The sequence below is a fragment of the Coturnix japonica genome, chromosome 18 (assembly GCF_001577835.2).
Source record: "Coturnix japonica isolate 7356 chromosome 18, Coturnix japonica 2.1, whole genome shotgun sequence".
NCBI classification, from domain to species: domain Eukaryota; kingdom Metazoa; phylum Chordata; class Aves; order Galliformes; family Phasianidae; genus Coturnix; species Coturnix japonica.
In genome coordinates this window covers 4260696-4285095 of record NC_029533.1, presented here as the reverse complement: position 1 = coordinate 4285095, position 24400 = coordinate 4260696, and the positions used below count along the sequence as shown (strand labels likewise).

The following is a 24400-nucleotide window of genomic DNA, read 5'->3' as shown; positions in this document are numbered from 1 at the left end:
CTCCACAGAACAGAAGCAAACAGGGAATGCTTTTCATTTCGTCGGGCTGATGTCAATCTGTGCATCACAGCTCCAACTCCACAAAGACCTTTTCAGTGTCCCCTTCCTGCTTGCAGGCAGGATCTGTACCACCGGCCATGAGACAAATGGAACAGCAGCGGTGCATTTCTGCATTCAAAACAGCACTTCTTGTCTGCAAACTCAGGACTGCTGGGTGAGAAAGGCAGGTGAGGTTACACTCACAGAACCAATGCAGCCCTGTTCATCTCCCAGTGACCAGACCTGTGTTACACCAACTGAATCCCCAGCACCACGATGCCATCATTGTTTTTGGTGATACCCCCCTGTAACAGCTCTCCCTGTTGGGCCTTTGTCCTCCAAATTCACTCACTAAACGCAGCCTTTCAATGTTTGCCTTTACTTCCCATTTGCTTCAAGCACAGAGCTCAGGAGGTTTCACCTTTTATTCCAGTGCACCAAGATTTTTATTTCCTTTTGTTTCTAAAGGCTCCGAATTATTAATATAAACGGGTGCAACGCGGCTCCTTTCGGTGTAAGGATGATGATAAAGCCAGGTAAAAGCCAAGCTCTGCAGTTGAGCAGCACAGGGGGTCGCTCCCCCTATGCCAAGAGGAGGAGAATGAAATCTGAGCGAGGACATAAGGGATAAGACAGCAATCACAACCCGGACGGAACCGCAGCATCCAAAGCAGAGCAGGATATACAATCAATAGGCAATAAATAATAATAAAACGAGGGGTTGTGTGTGTGTGATGCTGCATCTCCCCGAGCTGCACACACCGAACCTCCCCCCGCACCTCACGGCTCCCCTCAGCATCGCCCCACACGCAGCCCCATTGCTGGGCATTAAGGCTGGCGGCCCTCCCGGCCCTCACCGCCCTCAGTGCCCGCGGCCCGGCCCGGCTCCCCGCCCGCTCCAAGATGGCCGTGCAGCACAATGCAGCTCGGCCCCAGCCGCACCGCCCCACCGGGGAGCGGCCTGAGCAGCACGGCGCTGTGCAGCGGGAGGAACGGCCGGGAAGGGAGAAGGGAACCGGGAGCCACGAGGCGGCTGCGCGGAACATTCTGGTTCTCAGGGGGAAGGATCGCACGGAGCCATCCCGGAGCGGCCGCGAGGTGCTGAGGAAGGACGGGAGGCCGCGGCGATGCCGGTCGGTACCTTCGTATGGCGGAGGTTCGGGCTGATCCGTGCGGGGCGGGGCGGCTCTCCGCGGGGATTCGGGCGCTGCGGCGGCCGCCGGTGCCGGGCTGCGCACGGCCGATGCTCCGCGCTGTCCTCACTGTCTCCCTCTAGCTCCCACCGCTATTTAAGCAGCCGCCACCTCCGGCGGCCACGCCACATGGGCTGACGGTTTACTCCTCGCCGCAGTCCAATGAGAGCCGGGGCAGTGCCGCCCTGAGCCGGCCCCGGGGTGATGCCAGCCCCTGCCCGCCGGAGCCGTTCGGGGTTGGGGGATGGGGATGAGGTGGAGGTGGGGGGGGGTCCCGGGCGCACCGGGGCGGGCCCAGGATGGTCCCGCGGCACCGAGCCCAGCCCCGCCCCGACCCCCCGACCGCGTGTCGCCGTTCCCGGTCGCTCCGCCGCCGCCTCCGCTGCTCGCACCGAGGGGGGCGGGGGGAGGCGCTGCCGCTCCGGGCCGAGCAGCACAAAGGGAGAAGGGACGAGCAGTGCCGGGCCGGCACCCAACGCGGGGGCGGGGAGGAGTGGGCGGGGGCGCGGCCGTGCCAATGGCGGAGCCCGTGGGGGTGTTGCTAGGCGATAAGGCGATGTGCTGACTGGGGGGGGTGGACGAGGCCGCAGCCGGCGGAGCTGAGCGGCGCTGGGCCGCTTTCCGGCGGTCGTTCACCCCGGCGGAGCGCGGAGCCGAGGTTACCACAGGTCGGCGGGCACGCTGGCCGGGGATGCGCTGCCCCGTGCTGGGCCCAACGGCCCGCTCCGAGCTGACACCGGGGGGAAGGGCCGCTCGGATCGCTGCCTGCCGGTGGGCAGCACCTCACCTGGCGGAGCGGCGCTGCGGGACATGGGCGGGCTGAGCTGTGAGGGTCTCGGCGAGTCCTGCCTTCCCGTGTGGTCAGCTACGATCATATCTTATAGTTGCTCCTTTCTTTGCACAAGTCGGTACCAGCTGCGGTTCCACCTCTCCACCCTTCTTTTCCATCTGTTGTATTTGTTAAGTATTCTGGTGATAATAAAAAGCGATGGGAATGTGCCCCCTGTTTAGTGCACAGCTCAGCCTCCCCACAGGATCCGAGTGTTGTTGTCATGTTATTTATTGTTATTGTGCTTGTTGTTGATGTTCAGCATGCTTAGAATCACGGGGTGGTTGGAGTATGAAGGGACCCTAAAGGCCATTTGGTGCCAGCAGGGACACCCACAGCTCCATCAGTGCTCACAGCCCATCCCTGACCTTGGCTGGCTGCAGGGATGGGGCACCACCACCTCCCCTATGGGCAACCTGTGCCGCTGCCTCAGTGCCCACAGTGTAAAACCTTCCTTATATCCAATGTAAACCTCCCATCCCCATCTTACAGCCCCTTTAGGGACTGAAGGCCGCTCTCAGCTCCCCCCAGGCCCTCCCTTCTCCAGGCTGCACAGCCCCAGCCCTCAGCCCATCCACATTGGGCTGTTCCATCCCTGGGAGCATTTCTGTGGCCTACTCTCATATATAATGTTCTTACAGTTACCCTAGAACAAATGTACATCAACTGAACGCTCTTTTCCCCATGAAATTAGATTGTTTCAATCAGGAGGTATCAACCGTTGCCTGAAGGAAACCCGTTTCTCAGGGGAACCAAATAGATTAAATTTGCCTTCCTGGGAAGAGCTCTGCAGGACCAGGCACATCAGGTGACACACAGGGCAAATAAAAACAACCCCAAACAAAGAAATCCCACAAAGAAAATGACAAGGGCATGAGCTTCTATCTCCTCCATGGAGGGAATGGAAGTCATCATTCCCAATCTCAGATGCTGTGCTGTAGAGATTGTGGAACAAACCTTTCCTAATGGCACGTTGCTTTCAGTGCCAGATACACAGCATCTATTGCACTGTGCAGCTCCATGCACCAAAAACGTGACATCGGGAGGAAAAAAAAAAAGAATAAAGTGTAACTTGCAACTGTGAAAACCTTTGGAATTTACACACGGCACTTTAGGAATAACCAGGGAGAGCTGAAATGTGGTGTGAGCTGGGCCAAAATTCTTGTCCTTGTTAGAAACCGCTCTGCTTTGAGCTACAGAAAGAGCTCATTCAGGGCCTGGGTCAGGGGAATGCGTCGTGTTGTTCCAGCTCGTGAACAGCGTCAGATGCTGAGTGCAATGATGGGGTTTCAAGCAGTTCAGTCATTTAGATAAAGCTTTCCTCAGCTCTCATAGTGCCTCAGTAACACCTCGGTGATGTTGACTGCAGGTTTAGGGTTGTGACTGTGATGTCACGGCGCCCGGGTATGAAAGTGAAGTGTTTGCAGCAGGAAGTATCAGAGAATACACATTGGTTCTGGTTGTTCTCAGGTTGGTTTATTGCCGTGCTGCATGTGTGAGAGGGCACAGCTGTTTGTGAGCAGTACTGGGAAAGAAGTGCTAAAAGGAAAAGAAACAAACAAACAGATGCTCTTTCCTCATTAATCCTGCTCAGATTTCACATTTTCAGCTGCAACTGAGAAGCATTATTCATTTAAGTGATGCTGAGACCACCCCTCACAGCCCCTCCTGGTGCATGGCCACCTGCACTGCATTGCCCAGCACCAGGGATCTCCACAGAGGGACACTCTGTAACCTCTCTGTCTAATCTGCTGCAGTACTTAGCCATTCAAAAGGGTTTATTCCCCTCTTTCACTTCCTCTTCCCCTTCCCCTTCCCCTTACCCATTCCCCTTCCTCTTCCCTTCCCTTCGCCCTTGCCTCTTCCCTTCTACCTTCCCCTTCCTTCCCCTTCCAACATCCATTTCCTTTACTCATAGTTCAACACTGGAATACCCCAAGGGAGCTCAGCGTTGCTGGGAATGTGAGAAGAACACCCTGATTACATTTGAAGCATCCTGGAATGTTCCTAACCACACAGATATCCCCCGTTACATCACAACCCACTCGGGTTTCTTTTGGTTTTGTCTGTTGTAAGACTTATTTCTCACAAAACTTCTGCAAGATTCTATAGAGTTGCTGAGGAACATTTTTCACTGCTCTCCACTTGGTGAAATCTCTTAACAAGAACATTATTTCTGGTGTGAGGACGGCAGTTCCATTTTATCCTCTCTCGTGCTCTCTGAACAAGCAGAAAGGACAGCAGAAGATGAGAGACAATACAGAAGGTGTGATCCTTCCAACCCCCCATTCTTTCAAGTGCTGAGATGGCTGCGCGGGATTAACGGTTGCATCGCTCATTGTAAGAAAACAAGCAGGTTGGTGCATCCCACTGCTGAGCTTAAATCGCATCTATGGTTTCTCAACAAATATTTCCTAAAGACCTGGAAGCCCTGCCTGAAGGCACAAGGATTTACATATGTATTAAGTGGGCATTTCCAAATCCATGATGCAAGCAATATTGAACGCATATAATTAAAATAAACCTGTATTAACAGTGAAGACTGTAATCTCACCACGTATGCGGATTAACCCTTTATGCTGGCTGACGGCATGGGACAGAGTATTTGTTTTCTCTTCTGACCTCAAACACCCCAACCTGACGTATAAAAATCAACACCAAAGCGATATTTAGATCACGTTTCCATATGAACAGCAGACACAGAACTTGCAGCCAACAAATAAATCAGTCCTTAATGTTGTAGTTGCGGATTTTGGCCACGGTAGGAGAGATCTTTCGTTTGATGGGGTACATACACGGGGAATTCTTGGATTTTAGCTTCTGCTGAACCTCCAGCCTGGTACCTGTGACTGCCAAACGTGCTGTGTGCGTTGCAGGCTGACCCGTGGCATTGCCGTGTTGCTGATGTTCTCCAGGTTGCTCAGTTGAATGCGTGATTTCAAACCCCGCTGCTCAAATATATAAACAAACAAACAAATCGATAAAAGCACTTTGTGCTGGTGTTTGTGTTTAATCAGAAGGTGCAACTCAAGCACCACCTACCTGTTCAGCTGTTTTTAAGCATCAAGTTTTACATGTTTTCTCTCCCCTGTGAGAGAAGACACAATAGCTACACATTGAATAACACCAGGCGAAGTTAGCCCTGCCTACTCCCATATTGTGAAATGGTGATGAAGGAGTTGGCTGCAATCATTTGATCTCTTTCAAGAAACCACCAGGAGCCATGGGAGCTGTAGTAAAATGCGTTAGGAGAAGCCTGATCCAAAGGGCTCAAAGGCAGCTCTGTGGGCTTGCCAAAGCTGCCTTACTGCTATTATCATGCGGGTTTTGTTTGTTTTCCTTTTCTTTTGCACAGGAAGGCATTTGCAGTGGGAACCTTTATTTTCTGCGTACTAGAGGGGACTAAAAATGCAGCCCCTTTGGTTGGGAAGCAGAGACTGATCTCAGCACTGATGGGAGCCCGTCCTGCAGTCCCTCACATAATTCTCTGATAAACCACTATCTACCTCCGACGAAATGAACTTCAGCCTTATCACAGCTTTTACTATGTCAGATAAGTGGAATTGGTCAATCACAGCATTCAGTGTAAGCTGTAAGTAATGTTTACAGGTGTTAGGCTCCAACCGCTTAATTCTTATTTTTCAGTGCACTGCATTTTTAGCTTCAGATTTATAGAGAAACAAAGCAGACAGCAGCTTTGGATATATATATATGAATAATACCTGCTGCAGCACTCTGTACTAGTTGGAAACGTTTAAGATTGATGGCTTCCAGAGCCAGGTACAGCATGAGAAAGGTATGAAATTCATCACACAGAAATCATTAGCAGAAGGTAAATTCTCATCACCAACAGAACAGAAAGCCCAAACAAAATCGGACGTGGACAAAAACAAAACATACTCTTTGATGCTTGGAATGAATTAATCTCTTGGGGGTTTATAGTCCCATGCAAAACATGTTGCTGCAGCCAGCGTCAAAACACGACACACTGAAATCATTCTTGTGTTCAGGCTCAGATTGAAGCAGTTGTTCACTTCTGGGTGTGCAACATCTGTGCTGGGTTGGCCTGCTGCCATTTGTTATTGCAGGTGGCAAAAGAGCAGTGGGCTCTTGTGCCATCGTTATGAAACGTTCAGCTTGCCACCTCGTGGTTACCCACAGAGCAGGAGGCAGTGAGGAGAACTCAGCCCATGGAAGAGCTTTGGGTGCTGGAAAAAGGACTTGAATTGTCTATCAGAGAATAAAGAATTACACACAAATATCAGTCCTTTGGAGCAGAGCGGGAGGCACTGTTTGGAAAGTAATGGATACAGCTTCAGAGATTATTTTTCTTGATCAGGAGCCATAACAGAATGAGAATATCATCTGTGGTCTGAAGAAACAGCAGTGGGTATCTGCAACAGCATCACCCTGCTGGCACCGGCCTAGTTTTGAAAGGTTCTCTGAGTTTCAAAGGACCTTTTGAATTCAAACCAGGGCATGGCTTTCAGACATCCTGTGGGAGGCCCTACACCTATAGATGCAAAGGCAAAGCAACCAAGTGCCAATGCACTGCATGCATCCCTCCCTCTGAGGTCTTCTCTGTGCTTGTCTCTCAGCACTTGAGATGTTACAGTTGTAACTATTAAAGACTGCTTAGGTATTTGGAACAACAGCATGGAACAAAAGCATTTCATGTGGCTACTGAACAGTTTGGGGCACACAAAAATCTGTGCTAATATGGAAATCTAAACAAATTAAACTACAACTGGCAAGGTTGGTTCTTCAAAGCAGAAAAAGACAACCAGCGCCGCAGAATTAGAAATGCTATCTGAATGGAAAGGTCCTAAGCAGACTCTGGATAAACAGACCTTCATCTGGTTCTGGTTCTGCTTGGCATTGCTCTCATGTCCAAAGGACCTTCAATAAAATCAGCAGGGATGTGCACGGTGGCAAGAAATTTCAATGCCTATCTTTATTTCCACAAGCAAACAAACAATCAGATAAGGAAAAGTCATGCCTGACTTCAAGCCTGTAAATCACTTTCAGAACTGACCTCGCTAACAAGAGCCGTGAGAGCACAGTTAGGAGCCCCAGCTGCTTTGGAAAACAGACCTAACAATGTGCTGTTGAAATGCTGAACATATCCTCTACTTGCTTTGTACTTACAGTCAGAGCTCAGTATTCCCTGAGTTTTATTTTTCTATGATCTGTTGCTGTTGTTGTTCAGCTCTAGAAAGATGCGGGCATTTCCCCCAATGGAAAATGTTCTTTAAAAAAGGAGTCCCCAACTATTTGCTCATGTCTGACCGTGCTTTGGAAAGAACACCAACTCAAACAAGTTCCTATTGAGCAGAAGAATGTTGAAGCGAAGAAAATGTAACCAGGGGATTAGTTAATATTTGTGGAGCACTTCAAAGATGAAAAGTTTTATGCAACAGAGGAAAAATCAGGAGCCTTTCTTTAGCTCTTCTTGGAGTTAGAATGAAGCAAGAGCCAAAGCCAGAGCGCTCATTGTGTGTGTTAATATTTTACTAGAGTCTTTCTCTGGCCAGCTTTTTACCCACATGGATTGCTCTTAGAACTGTCAGTGATGTCAAAGCTGTTGAAATTCTGTCTAGTGTGGAAACACTTAAGATAACTTTTGATCCATAAAGTGTAGAATTTCAGCGCACTGAGCTTTGCAAGTAAAAGTAACAATGAGAACAGTGGTTAAAAGAAACTCCAAGTTCAATTAGTAAACCAGAAAAGCAACTTTGCTTTAAGACATCTTATTCTCTTTCTTCATTAGGCTACAATGTAAACACATCACCCTGGGACCTCTATTGGGAATGGCTGTGGAGGTGAGGGGTTCTCAGAAGTACAGAGGGACCATGCACCAAAATTGGAGTCCTACTTTGGCATGGAAAATGCCAAGTTTCACCTAATCCAAAAGTGCATAAAGCAAATGGGGACATTCCAAGTGCAGACACACATTGCCTTGTATTCCCTTTGCTCTGACCTCTGTCGCTGCTGACCTGAGGAGACACAGTTGATCAGGAGCAATTCACATGGTATCACGAAGCACCTCTCATGCTACTGGCTGTAATCCGTGGTCTTATGGTCAAACTCTACAAGGTGACACTTGTCTTTGTAAAACTTGCAGCTTGTACTGAAGCTAATCACTCTATAATGAAATCATAGCATTTTCCAAGGTTGGAAAAGACCTAAAAGATCATCCAGTCCAACCGTTCATCTATTACTAATAGCTCTCAGATATATATATATTGTATATGTGTGCCATGATTTTGAGAGGCAAGCATGCAGCTCTTTTGACAAGTAACTTTCTTTAGAGGATGGCTGTTGGGTGAAGCCCACAGTGACTAGAAAAAGGGAAACATCACTCTTTTTTTCTTGAGAAAGAGACAAAAGAAGGTCCAGGAAACTACAGGCCAGTGAGCATCTCATTTGTGCCTGGGAAGACCACGGAACAAGTCCTCCAACAGGTGATCCAAGATGGCCAGCACAGCTTCACCAAGGGCTGACCATGCCCCATCAATGTGATGGAGCGATGGCATCAGTAGACTGAGCTGATGCTCCTTCTACCCCCTTATTTCTACTTAACTTCAGGATTAACAAACAAAACACATATTTAAACCATCTGATCCCTACAGTACAAACTAAAGATTAGCAGGTAGAATAAAGAGAAAATGAGCTTATTTTTTAGTCTGTGACTTCCTTTGGATGTTGCCATAAGCTCGGAATTCAATGGAGAAATGAACAAAGGACCTAACAGTCCACTCAGCATTAACATGTGTGTCATCAGCACCCCAAAGTATGGAGTCACTGAATTGTGTCTCGTGCTGTAAGTATAGCAAACTGTGGGGCTTACATGAAAAAATGTACAAGGATCAGAAAATAATTATCACACTACATCTTTTGCTGTTTCACAAGGAACACAAATAAAACATAGTTGCTGCTATGACAGATTTGTACAGCACTGAACTTGTAAAATAGATGTTTGAATGAACAAACAGACTCACTTGTGCCTGTTCCAAATCATCTTCTGTTACTCGGCTTTCAAGTCTGTGTGTGCATCACTTCTATCTGAAAGACACCTACCAAGCTGCTCCATTTCAGTAAGGTTTCTATCCACCTTTACCACGTGTTTGATGGATATTATGAAGTGAATGGCTTGAAGCAAGAAAGCTCAGCACTTCAACTTTATTGAAGTTCTGTTCTTGCAATGAATAAGCTCTCCTCTTAAAGCCTGGGGTAAATCTGGATGCAGAGATCAAATTAAGGTTGTTCTCCAGAAAGTGCTACCCCTCACTGACTGTTTTGCTTTGGCAGTATCATCTTTCCCTTTCACTGTTCTGTAGATCCTCAAAAATCTATAGTAAGTTTTGCAATGGTGGCTGGCAATTTCTAGACATTAAGAAACTGATGTCCTTGTAAGGCTGCCAGTTGTGTTGCATCACACACAAAGCAGCATGAAACTGCATGGTGCTATCAATGTTTCAAATACATCCTTTTGCTTATCCTGTCAATAGAGACCTGGCCTGAAATACTCTTCCTCTTTCAGTCCCAGACCCACAAGAACAGCACATGAACAGTGACTCTCAGCACTGCATCATTCTAGTCCTACAGCTCTGTCAGTGCACATGAGTTTGGCACTATGGTGTACTGCTGTTAACAACTGCGCTTATAGTCCATTTTCCACTTTGAAAGCCCTGTTAGGTATTACATATTTTTATGTAAAAGCAGCTCTCTGACCTTCCATTGACTCTATTCCAGACAGAACAACCCAATTCTCTCAATCCATTCTTGTGCATCATGTGCTCCAGCATCTGAGCCATCACCACCTCTCTGGGCAACCTGTGCCACTGCCTCACTGCCTACAGTGTAAGGAACTTCCCTACATTCAATCTAAATCTGCCCTCTTTTTGAAACCATTTCCCCGTGTTCCATCCCAACCAACCCTGCTGAAGTCTGGTCTCCTTCTTCCCTATAACCCCCCTTTAGATACTGAACTGCCACTATCAGATATCCCTGGTGCCTTCTCTTCTCCAGGCTGAGCAACTTGTTTCAATGGGCTACAAAATACTGGTAAATAACAAGTTCTAGTTCAGTGTGCCTGCAGCACGTACTGTGCTACACTCATGATCTCACTTCTAGCCTTCAGGTCTCAGTGCATTAAGTAGTATTATGGCCATTACACTGCCATAAAAATAATCACTAAGTGAGGATTTACAGCTTTACAATTGGATCTAACAGTCCCTTGGCAACACATGAACCTTGCAGCTTTCAGATAGATAATTTCATATGCACCCCAAATAACGTGTAGATTATGTCAGCACAGAAGGGTATTTGCATTTTCCACAAGTGTTTTTAAGAAGATGAGAAATAAAAGTAGTGTTTGTAAGAATGGCATTCACAGCAGAGAGCTGTACTCTAAATGGTTGGATAACTCCAAAGCAAGAGTAAAAGTACCTTAAGGTAACTGATGAGATCATTAGATTCAGACCACAGGACTGTAACAACCAGGAGTGCTAATGTAATAAAATTAGTGGAAAGGGGCAGAATTCACTGCTACACTTGGTTTCTTCTAAAATTAAATACTATGATTATTTGCAAAGCACACTGACTTTGTTGAGGATTGTTTTGAGGACTGAGAGAAGAAGAGCTTGATGCCATTTCTAAAGTTTGCCAAATACCTTGGCGTGAACTGTGTGCTCCAGATGAAGAAATCCAGACCTGCTGGGCCTGACCAGGGCTCTCCTTGTGTGGCTGACTTGGAACCTTTGAGGATGCAGCAGCTGCCTTTTGTTGCTTTGGCTCATAATTTCCAGCAGAGGAATCGAGCTGAACCTGCACAAGTTCAAATGCCATCTTATAAAGATACATTTCACTCTGAAGACATCTGAAAACAGTTTAACACTCATGGCCTTAGAAAGATGGAAGTATTTCAATACAGAGGCAAGATCAGAAAAGGAAAATTATTGGTTTAGATTTGGAAATGTTGTACAAGATGAACTTCATAGAAGTCATTGAGATAAAGTGTTTACTAAGTGTTACAATAAAGCTCTCTTATAAACACTATTTTGTATAGGAACAAAGCATCACTTATTAAATATATATGTCTCTCAGCAAAGCATAGGCGAGGGAATCCAGTTGGGAAATCCAACTGAAGGCAAAGCAGACTGGTGATAAAATGACACTGTACCTCAACAGATAACGGTTCCGTTTCTTGGAGCTTTTTCTCCCTTTGAGATGGGGCAGGAAATTAAAGAAGAGATCCTGGAGAGATGCTGTTGCTTTGCATACTGCAGCTCCTAACACAAAATATTCCATTAACACAAATCACTCACAGCCTCTAGAAATAATGCATTTAAAGCTCACTTTGCTGTCACACTGCTAGATTTAAAATAATTACATATAAATAATACTAAATAAATATATATCCTCTTCAGATCAACAGGGCCAAATAAACTCCTTATTAATTTCTGTTTGTGACCTTCATTTCTTATTGTTGCTGTTATGATTATCCTGCCTGTTAATCAACTTTATGTTGTCAGGGTCATCCTTCACTTTTGTTTAGTCCTGTGATTAAATTACAGAAGGAAAAACTACTGAAGTATGGTGGGAAAAGAAGAAAAACGAAATGGACAGCAGCCATGGAAAGGCGCTTTCTCTGTAAGTTAAAACAAAACTCAACTAATTATGCCACAATCCCATCAAATCTCAATGTGTAGCAATTAAAGTGAGATCAGATGGAAAGTCAACTGCTCCAGCCCTGGGAAAAGAGATTAAACGAAACACTGAATATAACATAACCTTCTGGGATATATTTTAGACTAAAGAAACATGTGCTTATCATATAAAATAACAGACTACAATTCCTGCAGGTGTGATGTCTATAGCTGGTAGTAGGAAATTGTCTGTGCTTTTGGTAAGGATGATGATATTGAACACAGGAGCAGAGATGTTATGGCTAATAAGAGTGATCACCTAGAGCAAAAAGGACAGATGAATAATGAGAATAGCAGTGCTTGGAAGCACAGCTGCTTCTGGAGTTCAGCACACCAACTGGAAACACACAAACACTGATCCTCAGCAAACCATGGAGTTTCAAAAGGTATTTGTTTTTATAGAAGATAAAATTGTATGACTTTTACAGGACTATGGGAAACAGGAGAGGTCAGAAAAACAGTGTAGTAGAAGGAATGCAGCCATACTGGAGCAAGTGCAGCAAACAGCCAAAAAGATGATGGATGGATTGAAGCATCTGCTGAGCACACAAGAAGTTGGGGAATCTTGCCATGTTTAATCTCCAGAAGAGATATGTCAGGAGGAATCTTATAAATGTGCCTAAATATCTGGTGAGGAAGGTGGGAGGAGGTACAGACAGCTGAACCAGCCTCTTGTGAGCAATATGTAGTGGAAGAACGAAAGGAAGGAAGTAGAAAATGAAATACAAGGTATTCCACTTGACCACAAGGGAAAACCAAACCAAAACAACAAAATCACTACTAAATCCCACTCTTCTTTACTCAGTGATGGCTCACTGAAACAAGTGACCCAGCGAGGTTCCCAGAGGGAGTATTTCCCCAGCTGAACTTGGTTAATAATTTTACTGCAGTTCCATGCCTCAGAGCAACAACCTCATCCTTTCTGACAGAACATTGTTTGCTGCCCTCAAAGCCACGACGACAATCAGCTGCTCTGACACAATCCTCACAGGAACAAATCTGCTGATCAATTGAGTAAAGTACATAGTGAAATCTCGACTCCAGTGAAGTCATTGGGAGATTTGCCACTAACTACTGGGAAAGCCAGGTTTGAGCCATTTGTCTCTCTCAGGAAAGCTACTATTTTAACTATTAAAAGTTATATTCTAGTTAGAAAAGACTACAGATGTGTTAATTACACATTCTGCCTTCGTAAATGGGAAACGTGCTGGTACAATAATTCGGACAAGGGAGCTTAAATGCTTGAAGTATGCTCAGTGATAGATCACCTTCAAGTCTACCTTAGAACATACTGCAAATCCTTCAACTGACCTTATTTTACTCATTTTACTTATTTTACTCTAAGCTTAATGAAACTCACACTTGTAGTTCAGTGTTGTAGTTTCAACACAAGTGTTTCTCAAGTTCCTTAGATGAAAACAATGATTTAAAGCACTGAAATCCTCCCAAAAAAGGACTTGGGCTGAAGTCAATGAAAGGCATTTTGATGTAGAATTATAAGGAAAACGATATCAAGTGGCTTAACTCTTCATGATCACCACATTCCTGAGGGTGTGTGATTACCTGTGTTATGAGCTTGTGCTGCAGATGCCTTAAAGCTGAAAGCTGACACTGTGTTCTTTTGACAAGCTCTCTTGGAGAAAGGCCACCAGAGCCAACACAGACTGTGCAGAGCTTTGGGCTAATAGGATGCCAGAGTCCTATAAAAGAGAAAAAAAAAATGGAGGGAAGCGTTCTCTGCTGTTATTATCAATATGGCATTTCCAGGAAGGGTTGTCTTCTCACTGGAGATTCAGTACCATGTGGAAATGGCCTAGCACTGTTTTCCATTTTCATCTGCTTTACTGACAGAGTAATGATTGCATGGAATTTAAATGCCCACATTAATATTTTCTCACTTACTTTTACACACACACTCCTTACATACTCTTGCTTTGCTTTCCTTTCCACTATCATAAATAATTTTCAGCACAAGAGATAAACCATGGCTTTTCCGCTCTTCAAAGAGGCAGTTCAGCTTCCATTTCCCACCCTATCTGAGCACCAAGGAGCCCTACACCAAAGCCTGCCATTACTCTGTGTTAGCAGCCCATGTCACAGGTGATGCTGGCATCAACAGTTAGCACTGCAGCCTCACACAACTGATGCAGCTCAAGGATCAGCCACATGCAGCATCTTCTTTTGGTATTAAAATCTACTTCTCAGCCGCTCAGAAAATGAACAGATCGATGGGTTTTATTCTACATGGGTAAGCTTCCTCTAAAATACATTTATTACCTTCCTTTAATATCATTCCAAGGTCTGTTCTGAGTCTGTTTCCCATTTCAATCAGCTGCTGCTTCTCTTGGCTCAGAACTGACTTTGTTCTTGCTGCTTCCTTCAGTTTATTTGGTGTTCCTTGCGGCGTGCAGCTGACACCATGCTGAATACCACCACCAGGACAGCAGTTATCTGAGGTGGAGCCAAAATCTATCACCTCTTTGTCCATAACTCTGTTATTTGACCCCTGAGAAAACAGATGAGACTTATAAAAATGTTTTGAAAACATTGTCCACATGCTTAAGAGTTTGGTATAAACATGCCTTAGAAAAGAGCTGAAAGCAGACTGTAAATTTAAAGCCTACAGTCTGTTTTTGAGAGCCCATTTTCAAGATTTTGTTAGCAATGTGCAGCACATTAAACCACAAAAGAAATCACTGGCACAGGTTGCCCATAGAGGTGGTGGTGCCCCATCCCTGCAGACAGCCAAGGTCAGGGATGGGCTGTGAGCATTGATGGAGCTGTGGGTGTCCCTGCTCAGCGCAGGGCTGGCACCAGGCGGCCTTTAGGGTCCCTTCCGACTCCAACCATCCCGTGATTCTGAGAAATCCCCGAGACACAGTGAGGACAGAACACACACACCCGCTGATTGCTCAGCATCGTGTTCCTTTGGGCTGTCCCTCTGCCTCCTCCAGTGCCGTGCTGCCCCCTAGTGGACATCTGGGGGAACGCAGCGCCGTGACGCGCAAGAACCGGGATGGAATCAATGACTGGTTGGAGTCGGAAGGGACCCTGCAGGCCATCTGTTGTATTTTTAATATCTGTTCAGACAAAAATTAATGTGCTGTTTGCAGAATTACACGCAGCCTTATTTTAGCTGGTTGAAACCTCTTCTTACCTTTTCTGTGCCTGGGTTCACTACACAACCCGAGCTGGCTGAGCTGCCATTCATGTTGCTGGATGCGGTTCTCCCTGAAGCTCCGTCTGTGCAGAGCGAACCTAAATAAACAGAGAGGATTACAATGTGAACACACACGTATTTCTATTTAGCTTAGGTTTTCATAGCAACCTTTTCTTATTCTTACACATCTACGCCACTTCAGTAGGTGCATTGTAAACAGAGCTGAAGGAATATAAGAAGCTGTGCAATCTCATGCTGTGCAAACATCAGTCAGCTGTACAACGCATACATGTCTGTAGATGAGATGTTAGAAAACTCACCTTCAGCCCTTCCCATCGGGACAGCAGCAGTGACCGCTGAGATGCCTGCAGTGTGGCCATGGGCACTTTGCTCTCTCTGAGGCACTGAGGACGGTGTTTGCTCATCAAGGCTCTCCATTTCTTTCCTCATCTGTGCAATAACAGCCCGAAGGTTGGCATTCTGTTCCTGCAGCTTCTGTATTTCCGAGCAAGGGATATCTTTCCTGAGATAACTTTTATCATGAGACTGAAATGGCTGTGAAATAAAAGTGGAACATGGTAAAAACCTTCATTCCCAAGCAATACTCTCTGTAAAAGATCTTCCCTTATGTGTGCCATCGTATGGCACCAGCTCCTGTTAGGCACACACGACCTATGCCATATTCAAAATTAATTATAAGCACAAATCTCCAGTCTGGATTGGTGCTAAATTAGAGTCAGTCTGCAGATCAGTCAGATGAAATTGGAAATCGTGCTCTGTATGAAGTTTGTGCTCTGCACCTACCTGTGTGTATCTTATTATAGAGACTGTTTTCATGAGGGATCTTCCTGAACACACCAATTTCTGGATTCAGAAGACACGAGGTTTGCTTTGCGCTGCTTTGTTTTCTCATTGAGGTCTGATGACAAATTACTGCTGAGCATCTGGAAGTGCCCAGCAGGATGCACTGCAGCACACTCCTTACCTTCACTCTATCACAAAAGACAGTTTTCTACTCGTAGTAGTAGTAGCACAACCCTTCAGCACATTCAAACCAGCACCATGTTCACAATTTTGAATACTATTGCTTTTTTAACCTATTTTATCTTGTATTTTAGTAGGGAGGAATGAAAGGAAAACTTATTTGTGATACTAAAACAAAGCATGTTATTTTAAATGGTTGGAAAACTGATGTTTTGAAGTTCCCAACTTCAAATTCTAGCCTGAATTGCAACAAAATGCCTCAGGAACATTCCAGAAAATAGCTTTTCCCGTTCTGATGTGTCTCCATTTCAGCACATTGCCTTGTTTTGGACTGGCTTTCCTCATGCAACTTGCTGCTTTTTCCAGCAGGGATGGGATCCAGCCATAACAAAGCCTGTGACATCTAACATATGTAGGCACATTCCAGCCTACATATGTCTACATCTTGAATTAAACAGGTGCCTCGGGTGAACTCTTTACAAGAAGTCCAATGGAAATAAGCTCTGTGAGGCTGTCATTTAAAATGAACTGATCCAAGATAGATGGGAGTGTTGTCTAACCTGCTTCTCTCCATCAGGAAGAGCACCACAATTCAACAATGGTGACTGTATGAACTGCTGTCTCTTAACAGGGAAAGAAGAAGAAACAGACTCCACTTCATGAGAACTGTACTCAGTCCTCTGCAGGTTCTCTTCAGCCTAGGAGGGAAGGGATGTTGTTATTCGGTGTCCTCTTGGTTTCATATAAACAACCACAGAACAGCTTGGGTTGGAAGGGACCTTAAAGATCATCCAGTTCCACCCCCTCCTGGGCTGCCCCCACCAGATCAGGTTGCCCAGGGCCCCATCCAACCTGACCTTAAACACCTCCAGGATGGGGCATCCACAGTGCTGCTGGGCTGCCTGTTCCAGAGCCTCACCGCCCTCAGACAGGTTATTTTAGCAGATATACCACACTGAGGCCAAGGAGATTAGAATGGGAGGGCACTCAAGCCGTAATTGCCTAACAATCCCTTTTACCACTTTCATTTATATAATATACTTGTTTGGATGACAGGCCAAAAATGAACCTCTTTTGAAGTCCTCGTGATATCATTTTAATACAGAAATAAAGATGGTATTGTTTTAAGGTTTTAAAATACACAAAGGTGAGAAAAATCACACCCCATCCCTGAAGTGTCCCAGCTGAAGGTCAAATTCCATTGCCAGTTAGTGAGACAATCATTTTATGATGAAATGATAGCAATAAAAGAGGCAGAATGAGGGAAAAGCCTCGCAGTGAGGAGGATGATAAGCAACATGCATCACCCATCCTGCCTGAGGCTGCTTCTGCTTTTCGGGGCTGACCTTTCCTGCAGTTTCAAGGTTAACAAATTTAGCAGTGCACAGCCTACATCACGTAATCTTACACAATCTCAGATTACTGAAAGCATTCCCAGCAGTTCCCCACAAGGGGCAGCTGCCAGACAAGTAAGGCCACAGCTACTAAACAAGTAGTGCGTGCTTTACTAATCTGTCATTCTGCATCTCACCAATGTAACAGCGGCGACATAAAGAAGGTAAAAACCTTAAAAAATACAGCAGTGTCCAGCCAGAGCATAATAAATAAATGACTGCTGGGTGTCATCGCAGTAACGTGCCATTATTTCCCTGTATTGTACCTGTTTCTGACAAGCGAGCTCTCCTTGCAGCTCTTGGAGCTCTCTCTCCATGCAGTGGCTCAGGCTCACACGCTCCTCATGCTGATGGTTTGTGTGACTGCTCTGTGACCTATAAAGAAAATAAACTCACATTAAGGAGCATCTGCTGAACTAATGTGGCACACACATGGAAAGCACCTTTTGAACACCACAACTGGAAATACAAGAGGCAATAATTTCCTAAAGGAACCATCACTGCTGACAGTTTTTGCCTTCCTTCCATTGCTCATAACTAGCAATCGTTTTATAAACATCATCTTGTACATGAGAAGTGAATGAACCTTTCAAAGTAACACGAGACAAGCGGGTGCACTGTTTGATCTCCCTTTTAAAGTGTGAGACAAGTTCTTCCCAGGCATCCAGTTTCAATTTGAAAAGGTCACACAATGCAGAGCATATTGTATGGTTCACTAAGTCAGTTCAGTGTTTTGTTTACCCATGTAAAACACCACTAACAGCTCTCAGCCAACAAACAGCACCAGGATTTCAACAGCATTCTTTACAAATCAGTGTCCTTTTCTCAATACACTCCCAGATATCCTCCCCTTGAGCCTTTCATAGAGATTATTCACTGCTGAAGCTCCCCGAGGATGATCCAAGTGGATCATTTTTCCATGATTCAACTTACACCCCCCCCCACTCTCCTGTCTTCCCCTGTTCCCCTTCTTTGCAGTTTTCAGACCAGTGGATTTTGCCATGCAAGCAAAGTCAAACGGCACCAGTTTGTCTTCAGTCCCACTGCTATTCCCTTGGTGATACTTCAAGAGATCCCATCAGACAGATCAGCCTGTTTCAATGCCTAACCATCCTTCTTATGAAGAAATTCTTCTTGATTTCCAATCTAAACCTCTGCTGGTGCAATTAGAGGACGTTTCCTTATCTCCTGTCATTTGCTCACTTGTCACCTGACATAAGATGCTGACATTCTCCTTGCTGCAACCTCCTTTCAGGTTCCTGTAGAAAGTAATGACATCTTCCCTCTCCATAACAGTCCCTCAGCCACTTCTTTGCGTCCTGTATCCCCCAGCTTTGTTGCTCTCCTCTGAACGCATTCCAGCAGCTCAGTGGCTTCCTGGTAGTGGAAGGTACAAACTGAATACAGTGCTTGAGGTCTGCTTTCATCAGTACCGAGTGTGGAGGAGCAATCACTTCTCCGGTCCTGCTGTCCAAAGTATTTCGATACAAGTCAGGATGTAATTGGGCTTCTTGGCCACCAGGGCACACTGCTGGCTCACGTTCAACCAGGTGCTTTTCTGACTGGCAAACGTTCAGCCACCCTTCTGTAGGCCTATAATGCTGCATGGGGTTTTTATGTCACAAGTGCAAGGCCCGCTACTTAGCCATGCTGAATGTCATAGAATCACAGAATCATAATATGGTTGGAGTCGGAAGGGACCCTAAAGGCCATCTGGTGCCAGCCCTGCACTGAGCAGGGACACCCACAGCTCCATCAGTGCTCACAGCCCATCTCCTGACCTTGGCTGTCTGCAGGGATGGGGCACCACCCCCTATGGGCAACCTGTGCCCCTGTGTAAAAAATTGCCTATATCCAATATAAATCTGCCCTCTTTCAGTTGGAAGCCATTTCCTCCTGTCTTATCCCAACCTGCTGAAGAGTCTGTCCCCTTATTTCTTGTATACCCCCTCTAGATACTGAAAGGCCACTCTCAGCAGCCCCTGGAGCCTTCTCTTCTCCAGGCAATATCATGTGAATGTCATGTGATTGGACTTGGCCCATCAATCTTGCCTATCCATATCCCTCTGCAGAGCCTTCCTACCCTCAAGCAGATCAACCATTCCACTCAACTTGGTGTCATCCGCAATCTGAAACCGCACTTAATTCCCTCATCATGATCACTGATAAAAATGATAAACAGAACTGCTGCAATCCCGAGCCCTGGGGAGCACCCTGTGTGAGCAGACACCAAGCAGATCTAACTCCATTCACAGTGACCCCTTGCACCCATCCATCCACCCAGTTTTTACCCAGTGGATAGATAGTCCATCTGATCAGCCCACGAGCAGCCAGTTTCTCCAGGAGAATGCTGTGGGGAACAGTACCAAATGCTTTGCTAAAGTCCAGGTAAACAACATCAGCAGCCTCTCTCTTGTTCACTAAGCCAGTCATCCAAGAAAGAAACTGGGCTCGTCAAGCAGGAGCTTCCTTTCATAAACCCATGCTGACTGACTGGCTCTGCTCATGTTGTTATCTGTACACTCCATGTGATGGCGCCTACAGTGATCTGCACCTCACCTGCAAAACTGCTCCAGCTCTGACTTATCTTCTCCGAGGTTTTGTTGATAGCGATAATGAAGTTCAGCTCTTTTTCTCCTTTCTTTGATCAGAAGCTGCTCCAGTTTCTCCAGCTGTATTTTAAGGTTGCTGATCTCCGCCTGCTTTGCGCTCTCAGACGTTTTCAGACGACTGAATGTGACATCGTAGGACTGTAACTCTTTATCTCTTTCTTCCAAAATTCGGAGGTTATAGACAAAATCTTCCTTTAATTTGTTATAATTGTCACGCAGGTCGTGCAGTTGCTTCACAACAATGTGCAGCATCTCCTTCAGAGCAGGGAACTGCTTTTACTCTGCTCTTTCCTTTCTTTCTCTCACCACCGAAGAAGCTCTTTCTGTTCTTTCAGTAACTCCGGAATAAATCTGTAGCAGAAGATGATAGAAAACAATTAAGACTGATAACTAAGAAAAACCAGCCATCCAGTCACTGCAGACACAACAATTACCACTGAATTTTAAACCTATAACCTGTCAATTTCCTTGCACCATCCAGTGTCGGTCAGTTTTAGACACAGTTTGCATTGATTTCTATCACTGAACTGTCAAGGGATAATATTTCCCCATCTAATTACTACACACCGCTATGTTTTGATGTGGGAAAATATCTTCTTTTCCCCTTTGTACAGATGGAGCACAGAGGCACAAAAAGATTCGGTCGCTGATAGGAACGCTGCACTTTTAATTGAGCATTGAAGAGCAGCAGAACGGCAGGAGAGCTGCAGAGTGGCTTTAATATAAAAGACACTTCTGACAGGTCCAATCAAACCACAGCAGCCTTCTATTGTAATGCACTGTTGGACCTCTCCATCCATTGGCAATATGAACTGCAGTGTTGCATCTGTCTCCTCTTCCTACCGCTATCTTGATGTCCTTCCTGTGCCTTTTTCCCATCCGCTCTGACCCTTTATCTGCTCCTCTTCTATCTCTGTTTGTTCTCCATATCTGCCTTACACACAATCATAAACTCAGCAAGAAAACACCCATTCCAAGAGATACCACCTGTATCACAGTTGATTTCAATAATAATAACAACAGCAATAAAGTAATATCTGCTCAGAGATTACCCCAGCCCTGTGGGGTCATTGCAGCTCCTCTCCCTGTGCTGCGCTGCTCTGTGTCAGTGGTTCCAGATAATCTCGGATGGATAAACAGGGCTGCACAGAACAACAGATCAGACAAACACGCCTTTCAAATGGTGCCTCTTTAATCTCCTTAAAAGAAAGAGATTTCCAGATCAGCAAAAATGATGCTAAAGCACACCACAATCTGAATATCATTTTACCCACACAAATAAACCCAACAGCGACACGGTAATCTGACGGTCTTCTAATTCTGCTGAATTTATGTTTATCCTTAAGGCAATTAAAAGGAAATTGTATTTTCCCCTTTTTGTTAGCGACCTTCAAGCTGTGCCACAGCCTGTGACTCAGAACAAGTGACAGCTTTGCCTTTTTGTGAGCAGAGATAGAAGTTGGTTTAAGACACTGAGATGGAGACTCACAAGTGATGCTCTGAGGCCTCCTTGCCTCCAACATGCAGCACTACACAAAAGTCTGCTCCTTTAAATCTCCCTCTCAGCTCCCATTGCTCCAAACATGGCTGCTAACTCCACCTTTCTTCCCCTCCATCCCTGACCATTAGCACATTAAAGATGAAATACATCAACAAGAAGCTTTCTGGACTCTGAAGGCACTGAAGGAAGCTGTGCTCAGTCCATTAGCTGATGAAGTATCACAACACTTTTGTAAAGGTCTTTATAACCAATGCATGCATCATTAGCTGACCTTAGCCATACGCTGTAAGACAAGGCCTTTGCATCAGGAATCAAAAGTAAGACTACGACTCCGGTCTATTGATTCACTGAGATGATCAAACTGAAGTCAGAGGTTGTTTTGGAAAGAGAGGGTTGAGAAGACAATCACAGCATGGCCTGGGTTGAAAAGGACCACAATGATCATCCAATTCCAACCCCCTGTTGTGTGCAGGGTCACCAACCAGCAGCACAGGCTGCCCAGAGCCACATCCAGCCTGGCCTTGAATGCCTGCAGGGCACCCACAGCTCTTAACAGGCAGGATCCACTCCTGTAATTCCAGGTTACTGCTTTGCACAGTAGAGCCCTGTATTTCTTGGAAACGTGTCTTAGGAGGGGAGGAGATTGCATTTAGCCATTAAAAGCAGCAGTGTTTCTAACTGCCAACTAGTTTTGGTAATGACCATAATAGAGCTCACAGCGCAATTTGAAGTATAAATTGCATCAGTTGCCTGGATGCAGGACGGGCAAAAGAAGAACAGTCAAAATATATCTGATGCCAATAAAAGATGGCCAAGGAAATGGCACAAATGTGAGACAACATCTTACAGCAAGCACAGCTTAACCATGCAACATCAATAGCAAAAATGACCATTAAGATCTAATAATTCAGAGCACATCTAGAAAGAGCAGGATGATGGGTGCCCCTGTCAGCCCTCATCCCAGCACTGGGAGATTTCCATCAGCCTCTTTTAGCAAAGGAAAATGGGGGTTTGATGGTAAATCAGACACAGCTGTTACTCATCAAGTGTCACTTCGGCAGCACAGCACTGGATTCCATGTTCCAGCCAATCAGGTTCCAACCCACAGAGAACAATTCAGAGTGAGTGATGAGAACCTTCCGATCTCCACCAAACCCCCACCTGTCCAAGAGGCCCCAGTCCTTATCGCTGTGCTCACAGCACAAGGAATGCATTCACTTCTTCTTTTTGTGCTCCAGGAGTGACGTGGGTGCCACATTGTGACACAGCTGATGCAAAACCACCACAAAGAGTGGGAGAAAGAAGCTACCACACGGCATCATAGATTTGTTGGGGTTGGAAGGGACCCCGTGTCACCTGGTCCACCTCCCCTGCAGCAGTGGAGCGGCTCTGTCACAGCTGGTTTCCTCCATAGAGCACTAACACTCAAATAGAGTCATACGAGGCACATCACAGCTGTTCCACCGCTATGGCACAGCAGGGATGGAGGGAAGGAGGGTCTGGGCTCAGTGCACAGGGAATAAAAGCAGAAGGGAAAGAAAGAGTCGGCTGGGGGAACAGGAGGGAGTCAGACTGTAGGATGGAGGGTACAGGGCCCTGGGGGGGCTCAGGGCCGGGCAGGAGAGCAGATAGCAGCTACGGTGCGGGGTCACGGCCATAGGGAGAAGGCAGAAGGGAATCCCATGGCAGGAGATGGAGGGAACAGAGCGGCGGGGAGACAGCGGGGAACAAGATGGTGCCGAGCCGACAGCTCCGCGGGATGAGGATAACGCGGGGACCGTGAGCCGTCCGACGGCGGTGACGAGGCAGCCCGAACCCGGTACCGGTACCCGTACCTACATCCGGTACCCGTACCTATATCCGGTACCCGTACCCGGTACCCGTACCTATATCCGGTACCCGCAGCAACGCAGCTCACACGCCCCGCCCACCCCCAGCCCCGCCCGGCCTCTAACGCTCTGCCCGCCCCGCCCCCTCGGCTGCCGCCCCCCCCTCACCACGAGCACAGCCGGATAAAAACCCCCGGCCCCCCAGCCCGACCGTCCGACCCCCAACACAAAGCATCACGGATGGGCTCAGTGCGAGGGGACCTTAAACACCGCCCATAGCTCCAACCCTGTGCGCTGCTCGGGGCCCCATCCACGCTGCAATAGCAATAAATAATAGATGGAGTTAAGATCTAAATGAAGATCTAAATCCATCCGTGGGAGCACAGCGCATCACCTACATGACGCAGAGGAAGTTGCATGGGCTGATTTTCCTTTAGTCACTGCGATGAGTCGCTTGTCTGGAAGGCACGAGGCACATTTCCTGTAATGGGTTTGTGCTGCGGGCACAGCGCTGTGCCAAAGTCAGAGACATAGAATGGAGTGGGTTATAAAGGGCCACAACCTCAGCATCCAGCCCAGCATCCTGCTGTGTGCAGCCACCAAGCAGCACAACACAGACACATCCAGCCCTGCAGGACTCAAGGCCAGGATTGATGTGAGCAGCCTGTGCTGGTTGGTGACCCTGCACAGCAGAGCTGGGTGAGCACTGAGCCCAGGCCATGCACACACAGCACTGAGCACAGCCATGGGATGAAGCTTAAACACCATCCAGGAGCAGCTTGTTGAGCGAGCTCTCCTTCCAATGAATGAACTGCTTGTTTCGACAGAACCCCGAGGAATGTGTTTGACAAACAGTCGATCCGTACACATATCAAATCAAAATGGATGTTTTAAAGATGATCGTATAAATAAAAGCAGCAGAGGAACTTCATTTGATTCCCGTGGCTCCCTTCCCCATACCTGTACAAATGTTGGTTCATACTTGTTAAGTCTCTGCAGCTCTTTGCAGATACACTTCATGTTCCTCCAGTGCACCTTGAGGTGTGCACAGAAAGCCTTTGTTTTTAGCCTTGCTTTAGGAACAAACCATAAACTGTTGGAACTCCAATGCTGAGCCTTCCTCCAACATCCACCCCACAAGGGCTCTTT

At 46.4% G+C, this 24400-nt stretch overlaps 2 protein-coding genes and 1 long non-coding RNA gene across 3 annotated transcripts in view; 1 reads left to right on the top strand and 2 right to left on the bottom strand.

Moving 5' to 3' along the window:
• FASN (fatty acid synthase) overlaps positions 1–1432 on the bottom strand; it is a 34439-nt gene extending 33007 nt beyond the window's left edge. The window contains exon 1 of the mRNA XM_015879647.2: positions 1181–1432. The gene's annotated coding sequence lies outside the window, so the exon portion shown is untranslated. The remainder of the gene's footprint in view (positions 1–1180) is intronic.
• Positions 935–13340, top strand: LOC116654206. Its single transcript, XR_004309219.1, has 3 exons — positions 935–1172; positions 11640–11715; positions 12200–13340. It is a non-coding gene; the product is annotated as an uncharacterized LOC116654206 (long non-coding RNA).
• On the bottom strand, positions 4550–23264 carry CCDC57 (coiled-coil domain containing 57). The gene is given in 12 exon segments (XM_015879648.2): positions 4550–5009; positions 10737–10890; positions 11246–11270; positions 11272–11354; positions 13335–13471; positions 14049–14277; positions 14929–15029; positions 15252–15486; positions 16476–16613; positions 17576–17684; positions 19869–20272; positions 20974–23264. Coding segments are annotated over 11 exon segments (1740 nt in total). The 5' UTR covers positions 20174–20272; positions 20974–23264; the 3' UTR covers positions 4550–4785.
• Between the last annotated feature and the right edge of the window lie 1136 nt (positions 23265–24400).